Source organism: Crocodylus porosus, unplaced genomic scaffold (genome assembly GCF_001723895.1).
Source record: "Crocodylus porosus isolate Cpor-Errol unplaced genomic scaffold, CroPor_comp1, whole genome shotgun sequence".
Lineage (NCBI taxonomy): Eukaryota > Metazoa > Chordata > Crocodylia > Crocodylidae > Crocodylus > Crocodylus porosus.
Window position 1 is genome coordinate 22952648 of NW_017728910.1, and position 8499 is coordinate 22961146.

General features: G+C 46.3%; 1 protein-coding gene across 4 annotated transcripts in view; it reads left to right on the forward strand.

Moving 5' to 3' along the window:
• The window catches only part of CAPN10 (calpain 10), a 27171-nt gene that overhangs the window by 9179 nt on the left and 9493 nt on the right, over nucleotides 1-8499 (forward strand). For all 4 annotated transcript variants that reach the window (XM_019532846.1, XM_019532845.1, XM_019532847.1 and 1 more), the window contains one exon: nucleotides 5191-5474. In XM_019532846.1, coding sequence (XP_019388391.1) covers nucleotides 5191-5474 — 284 coding nt within the window. The remainder of the gene's footprint in view (nucleotides 1-5190; nucleotides 5475-8499) is intronic.

The following is an 8499-nucleotide window of genomic DNA, read 5'->3' on the forward strand; positions in this document are numbered from 1 at the left end:
CCTGATAAACTTATAGGTGGCCATCAGATCACCCCTGAGCCTGCGCTTTTCCAGGCTAAAGAGTCCCGTGGCTCTCAGCCTGTCATCATAAGATCTGCTTTCCTTAGAAAGTTCTGGGAGAGGTTTGAATATGCAATTGGACTAATTAAGTTTAATTAGGGTGTGTACTAATTAAGTTTAACTTGTTCACTTTTCTCCTTGTCTACATTTCTCTGATTTACTGGTGGAAAAAACACCTCTTCCTGTTCACTGGTAGCATATTTACTTGAATCTAAGATGAGGTGTCCCCCCACCATGAACAGCATAAAAAGGCCCTCATCTTAGATTTATGTACAAAGTGGGGTGGGAGTAGGCAGTTGCTGCAACTGTGTCTCTGGCCCTGAGCCTGGGTTGAGGCCAGAGTCAGATCCACAGCAGCTGCCTGGTCCTCTACGCTGTTTGCCCTCTGCAGCTTCTGCTCTGCCTCCTTCCCCCCACCTTACTGTTATGTTGCAGCTCAGCTGCGGCTCGGGCTGGATTCCCTCCCAGGCATGGAGCGTGTGGAAACTTTGTCCGCTGCCTGGCTAATCAACAGTGCCAATGCTGCTGCTTGGCCAAGCAGCTGCATTGATGCTGCTGCCTGGCCTGGCAGGGGCTGCGTTTCTATGTGCTGTGCTCTGGGTAGAAGTAGAGTCCAGGCAATGTGTGACAGTAAGGGTGGGGGGAGAAGAAGCAGAGACTGTGGACCTTAAAGGGTAGAGTCTGGGGGGAGGTGGGGCTGGGGAGTACAGGAGGCAAGGGGGGCAGGAAAGCTGCAGGGGAAAGAAGTGGGGAGGGGGCAGAGGACAAAGGGGCTGCCTGACTCCTCCCCCCAACCACTGCTTTCCCTGAATTTAAGGCAATCCTTGAATACTTAGATTGACTTTTATTAGTAGATGTTTTGGATGGGGAATCCAGTAAAAAGATGACAAAGCTGAGATGGAAATACAAAGTGCCCGAGCGAGGGACTAACAATAGAGGGATGGGGGAGAGGAGGGGAACGCGCCTAGGTTACAAGTGATACAATGTTAGCCAACTAAGCCCGGGGGGGTGGGAGGAATATGGGAAGGGGGTGGGGTTTGTGACGCTGAGAGAGAAAGGACATAGATACACACAAACCCGTTACAGTGGTCCGCAATGTTGGAGGAAGTGGCTTGGAGAAAGCGTCTCAGTCCATAAAGTCCGATCGCAGGGGTCCTCTTCGGGTGGAGCGGGGTTGTCTGTGGCGGAGGAATCCTCTCGACGTGAAGTGACGCGGGGGAGCGGTTCAGGCAGTGGTGCCCTCTGGGTCCGGTCCGGCAGTGGCTCATCTGGTGGGGTCAGTTTACTGGCGGTGGCCCGTGATGTGCTCCACGTAGATGTTGTGGGATGGTGTCAGACACCATGAGGCAGCGCATCAGCTTGGTGTAGCGGCGGGAGATGCGGCAGGCGCGGAGGACGCTCTCGTTGCTGGGGTCCCAGGCTCCAAGCGTCCCCATGATGAGCGCGTCCACCGTCATGTTGTTGCCGCAGCCTCTCAGGTTCTACACCTGAAAAATCTCATGACACATTTATAAATCATCCACATATAGAATCTAAATACTGGGTGGTTATCTTAAATTTAGGGTCATCTTAGATTCTAATAAGTATGGTAATTTTAGAGTGGATGACTGAAGTGTTGATGCTTCAGGCATGGACTTTGCTTTTCCAAGCTTGTGGAGTTTACTAAAGAATTGTGTTCCTAACTCATAGGATCGTAGGAAAGTACATCTGGAAGGGACCTCCTGAGGTCATCTTGTCCACAGGGTTCTACTTAAGGCAAGATCAGCCCTCGCTAGGTCATCCCAGTCAAGTTTCTAGCTCATATGACAGCATTATTCCATAGTGTGTGGACAACAAGATGTGGAGGACTGAGAGTTTGAGTCCAGTTTGCAGCTGGGAAACATGAGAGAGAAATATATAAGGGGTCAAGTTAGGTCTATGAGAAGAGCGTGGTAGATGAGGGCTTGAGGAAAGATGTTGCTGATGCCAAGCTGAAAGTTTGTGCCTTCCCTGTCATAGGTAGAAGAAGCTGGTTTTGAGTTGTCATCTGGGTCGCACCATTGAACAAAAGTGTGACAGCTCACGCTCTAAAACAATGGTTCTTAAATGTTTTAGATTCATTGTTTAGACTCATTCATTGTTTAGACTCAAGGTACTCCTCAGAAACTTCCCCTCATGCATTTTTCACTCATTTTTTTTGACTATGGAAAAATAAAAGAGCATTTTTTCTGTTGCAGATCACTCAGGTGTGCAAGCGTGACTCACAAGACAAACTCAGAGTTTTTAAATAGGAGTCCATAGTATTCCAAATATAATCTGTGCGAGCTGCTAACAGTGCTAACAGTGTGGACCTTAAGGCACCCCAGGGTGCTGTGACATACTGGTTGAGAATCAGTGCTCTAAAATAACCACGATAGAAGTAGTTAGTCATCAAAAAACATCACAGCAGTGAACGTTTTAAATTCTGAGTGGTATCTTCATGGGGTGGGATCAAAGGTGTTTCTTGGTGATGGAATGAATTAATTTTGTTGAAATACTGAGAGGTTGCTGTTGCAGAATTAGTTTCCACTGTGACCTCAATTACAAAGAGCCCTAGATACACTGTATCCTGGGAAAGATTAAAAAATGATCCTTCTGGCAATATGATTTCATTTATTAGGAATTTGAATTTCATGTGTCTGGAGTCGGTTTGGATCCTTTCAGCTTCCTGACTGTGCAGAACAGTTTCATTCAGAGGTGGGAAGGCTTTTAAGTGTGCTTCATGCAGACACTTCTTGGCAGGATGAATTTTAAATTGTATATTTTTATTTCACATTGTAGCATGTGCCTAGGCCCAGAGGTGGCCGTGACCCCCTGATGGCCACACAGTTCCTGTTCTACTTAGACTCTAGGGTATCCTTCCTTTTCCCTCGTGTGATACGCTTTTATTGGAGTTATCCTGTGCATGTTTTAGGTTGGCTGTCCTGGCCAGTCTGTGCCTCCAGGGCACATGTTGCCTTACGGGCTATTTGTGGCCTCTGCCCCTTTACTCTCGCTGGGCGCTCCAGCCCAGGCCCACTGGATTGGACCTGGTATCTGGGTTTAAGCTTTTGAGTCGCCTACTTTGGCTTTGGGCCCTGGTGTCTGCCTCTCTTGAGCACTGGGCCCCCTGGCTGTCTCCACCCTGCTCAGAAGCTACTGAGACTCCATCATCTCTGATAGTCCCAACCCAGTCTGCCAGTTTAAACTATCACAAAGGCATAAGCCCTCTGGCTATAACACAAGCTCCATTATGGGTCTGAATATAAAGCCTTACTTCCCTGACTGTACCACAAATTCCAAGCTACCCTACCCTGAGTCCTAGTCCCCTGCAAGCCAGCAGTGTCCTACTTGCAGGGTAGCCTGGGTGTCAGCCAGTAACTACTCTGCAGCCTTCCTGCTTATGGAAAAATCAGCCCCCAATCTGCCTCACCCCTAATAGTGAAACAGCTCTGCTCCCTCTTTAGGTTTTTTTTCCCTTCTCTGTTTTTGCAAAGTGTCTGTCAACATGATTGCTTAGGCAACTGAGCCTGGTCACCAAGGGAGCTAAGCTGTAGGAATTCCTCTGCCCCTGGTCCTTGTTTACACACCTGGAAGGATGGACTTAAGGCAGTGTCACTCCACTAGGGGAGTGCTGATGTTTTTCAAACTGAGTGGTCTGCATCCAATAACACCTGTTCCTGACTGGGTCCAGGTGATGAGGGCAGCAGGAGTTATTTTTAAGGGTACTTTCTTCCTGGAAGGCAGGCAGACATTTTGGGACAGGGAAACAAACAATCAGCCTCCAGAGCTCTATCAGTCTCTGGATGAACATGTGAGTAACTTACCTGAAAAATTTAGCTAGGAATTTAGAATCAAGTGCATTAGTTGCATGTCAAAATGAAATCAGCCTAGGTTGTTTTGCTCAAGGGTAATTTTCTATCTATATTCTGTTGTTTTGTATTCCTTCCTCACCCTGTCCCTCTTCAATCAATAAATCTATCTGTTCTAGCATGCTTTGCAGCGTGCGCTTAAGAGGGAGGGGAACAGCCTTGGTAGCTCACCTTACTAAGCTGGCTAAGGCGGGCCTGGCTTTTTACATTCTTGGTGTAGAGGAGGCAGCTTGTGGATGCTTCAGGCTAAACGAAGCAGCTCAGAAACTCATGGTGGATTATGCACCCTCAAGGTCTACAGGGTCTGTGTACCCTGGAGGGACACGGAGGCCTAACAAAAACCAGACCCTGGGTGGTGGCAGCGCTTACCCCAGGCTTGCTCATGTGTTCCAGGAAGGGGGTCGGCCAGACGTAGGCACCCCGGGGAAGGCGCTCGAAGCTTGGTTTTTGGTTGGGCACAGTGAGGTGAGTGTTTCAGCACAGTAGTGCCCCCTATTGGCCTGCCACACTGCTCAGTTGTTTTTTCCTTTGCAGTTTACAGGCCCTAGGCTTGTATGCTCCCTAAGCCCTGCCTTTTTCATATCCAGAAGAGTAGGTGCTTCTGTTAAATAGCTCAAGGTGACCCATGGCATAGTTTATTGCAATTTTGACAAATGTATGTTCACTAATGTCTAAACTTAACATTGGCCTATGTTTGTAGAAAAGGTCACCTTTATTTTAGGTTATTTAATGGCTCTCATTGCGGCAGTATCTGTCTTGTCTCCTGCCCCCCGGCTTATTGAAAACCAGAAATACCTTTATTTTTCCTGTCTCCTCTCACACACAGGTTTTTCCTGTCTTTGGTGCTGTTTGGAAGGAAAGAAGGGAGAGAGAAAATTGTAGTCTATATAGGAGTTTTAAGCTTTCTTTAGGCTGACATAACTTTCTGTGTCTGGACGCCTGATGAGGGGCTAGTCCTTTTGTGAGGCAAGTTTTGTTGGAGATCACTGTGACAATCCCTTTCACATAGAATTCAGTTTCATGGCCACAAAAATACCCTACATTTTGACCTCTAAAAATAAAGTCCTTTGCACTCCCATTATCTGTTTGACTTGGGTGTTACATTTGTTGAGATCTTGGTCATGGAGGGTAGCTCTCAAAAGGAGCTGCAGCACTGCTACAGCATTGTTTCCAATCCGGTGATTCTTTTAGTCCAAACTTTTGTTGCACAGGTATGATTTGTTTCCAGTGCTTGATCTTCTCTACCTTTTTCTTTCACTAGAGAAAGTGCTCAGTCATACACAGAATCTCTTTGGATCATGGGTGAAAGGCCAGTCTGCAGGTGGTTGCCGTAACAACAGCAGCTTTCCTTCCAACCCCAAGTTTTGGCTGAAAGTGTGTGAGCAGAGTGAGGTGTGCATTGCTCTTCTGCAGAAACACAGGAAGTACAGTGCTGACTGGGCTGGACGAGTTCACGCTCTGACCCACGTAGCAAAGGACAGTCCATCTTTGGCAGAAGGCATCCAAGGAAAGAATTACCAGGCTGTGGGACTGCATGTCTGGAAGGTAACTTGAGCATAACTTTGCAAACTTCTGGTTGAGGCCAAGAAAAAAAATTCTGAAAAATAGGAACATTGGATTAAATAATTCATGTCCTACAGCAATTCTATGTCAATCATAAACTTAGAGAAGGCCTGTTAGATTACCCTATTTCATCGAGCTACTGTAGGATTATTGCTTACAGCATATTTACCAGTGCTTTGTTCAATTTTGTTTTTATATGTACTAAACAATAAAGCTTCTGCTACTTTTCTGTGGAGACTGTTTTGTAGGGTACTTGAACCAATTGGTACTTGAACCATTAGGAAATTTTTCCCTAGATTTTTTTTCCTTTCTTAATTTCATCTCTTTAGAGTTCAAGCTCATTAAAATAGTCTAGGAAATTCCTACCCTCTCTGATGTTCACACCTTTCAAATCCTGTAATTACTCACATACCACACACATTGTTTCCCTGTTTCCCCATTCAGAATTGGGGGTGCATGTCTTAAGCGAGTGTCCATTCCTGATGAATCTTAAAGTGTCATTGATGTTAGTCTCGCCTCAATTTAAGTAATCAGTTAGTCTCTCAGATGGTTATCACTTTCATAAAGTTTTCCCTTTCTTTTTTTTTCTACTAAAGTAGTCGTTGCTGTTCAGCTGGCTGGCTGAAGGCTGCCAGGACTCTTCTTGATGCAATATTCTGCACACCCACACTCTTCACCTGCCACAACTTGCTGATAAGGGAGAAAAGAAGAAATGTCTGGGCGTGTAGCTTTTTGCACAAATTGGTCCTTATATCCACCTTAGTATAGTGAGGGCTCCACCAACCCCTATACCCTCTTCTGTTCTACCCGGTGTTAACTTATAGTTAACATATAATCTGCCAGAGTCTATCAGAGTCCTTCCTATGCCTCTGACTCAAATAAGTCACCACCAACTTTGTCCTGGTTAGCCTCCACCAGGGCCTTAGAAAATGAACTGACTTGTGTTTAAACAGCCTCCCAGCTTATGTGCAGATAATTACTCTTCATTATCGCTCTGTCTAGGAGGGTTCTTCCCCTGTTCCTAGGTGGATAAAACAAATTTAACTTATTCTGTCCTTCTATTCATATCTGTATGGTACCTCCTTCTCAGTCCTTCTATTTAGGTCTTTACAGTTCCTCCTTCTCAGTCCTTTTTGCTGGGCTGCCCTGCTGAGTTTTCAGGTTACCTGAAAGCTGCTTTGTTTTGGCTTCTTCCCCCTCAGCTCTCTCTCTAGAGCTGACTCCCTGAAGAGCCTTCCTTGCAGCCTCCTGGATGCTCTCAGCTGTTCCCACTCTCACTCTATTGGATTCAGGAACTTCTGGTTCTGGTTGTTCTCCCTTTGTCTGCTCTGAGTCTCTCTTTATGGAGGAGCTCACGTTCCTTTCTCCTCCCCTCCGGAAACACCGGGAGAAGAAGGATCCCTGTGTGGCTCTGTAGCTTTGGCGACGGGATGGCTGCTTGCAAGCACCCTTCCAACCCCGTTGTCTTACTCTTTGCCACCCGTGTCTCTCCTCTTCCCTTACAATGAGGAACCTGATTTCTGTGCTGGAATGGAGGCAGGGGAACCCTTGAACGGTGGCAGAGGACTGTGCTCAGCAGTGGCTTGGCCAGCGCTGAATCTTCTAGCTGCACGGAGCAGGGTAAAGTCCTGTTGTTAGCATCTTCCCCCAGCTGCAAGGCCCAGAGCTACAAGGTTAACCCATTGCCGAATTGGTAGTAGCTGTTGGCCCTGCAGCAGGAGGAGTGGGAGTGATGCTGATAACGGGATTTGTCCCTGCTCCATGCGGCCGAAAGCTTCAGTCCTGGTTGAGCCAGTGCTACGATAGAGAAGACTAGAGAAATCTTTTTTCTTCATTCTGCCTTTCCAAAACAAGGCGTGACAGGCACATAAATACAATATGCTTTGTATGCTGCTTTTAATTCTTCCCTGGCCACTACCTTTTCCAGTTTGTTTTTTCACCTTGATCACCTTTTGTTTTTTTTTTTTGCTGGGCTTTTTCCAGTTTGTCAAATACTCTGATCATGTGTATACGTATAACACTCCACAACATTGCTAGAAAGCTTATTTCAGAAGAGCATAGTGGCAACTGTAAATAAGTAGTCATTTATACATGCAGTGTTGAGCATCTGTGTTTTGCATACTCAACCCTACATCTGGTCTTCAAAACTTTGCATATGCTTTATGCATGCACTTGATTACTGATCAGTGTCCCTTGACTCATAAATATAAATATTTGCCTTTGAGTTTCATTTGCACTATATAAACACCTTATAACAGCTTATGTCTTCTTCTGGCTTAACAGCTGCTGTAAACATGAACAAAATTAGCAGTGCATGAAGGATTTTTTTTATGGTTACCAAACTCTAACTCAAAATACAAACAAAATATTTGTCTTCAAATCTATTTTCATTCCCCGGATCACAGATTTCAGCGATCCAGCGTTATACTGAAAATGCTTCAAGAGAGTTGAAGTGTTACTTCTCAACAGTCATGGCAGGTGGCTTTTCAATTCACTTCCCTGTGGAAGAGAGCAAATTAATTTTTTTTTTTATAATAGTTGGTTAGTTTGCATAATGAATAGAGTGGTACGTGGTGTTGAACAAATGCAGGGTGCTGCACCTTGGGAGATGGAATCCACAGCATACATACAGGCTAGGGAGTTCCCCTCCTGAAAGCACAGAGACGGAACGGGATCTTGGAGTCATTATTGACTCCAAGATGAACATGAGCCGCCAATGCCAGACCGCAGCCAGCAAGGCCAGCCATACCTTGTCATGCATCCAAAGATGCATCTCAGGCTGGTCCATAGAGGTGATGCTCCCCCTCTATCCAACTTTGGTCAGGCAGCAGCTGGAGTACTGCGTCCAGTACTGGGCGCCACGCTTCAAGAAGGATGTGGCCAGCCTGGAGAGGGTTCAGAGGAGGGCCACCTGCTTGGTGAGAGGGCAGCAGGACAGGCCCTATGAGGAGAGACTGAGGAACCTGAACCTGTTCAGCCTCAGCAAGAGAAGGCTGAGGGGGGACCT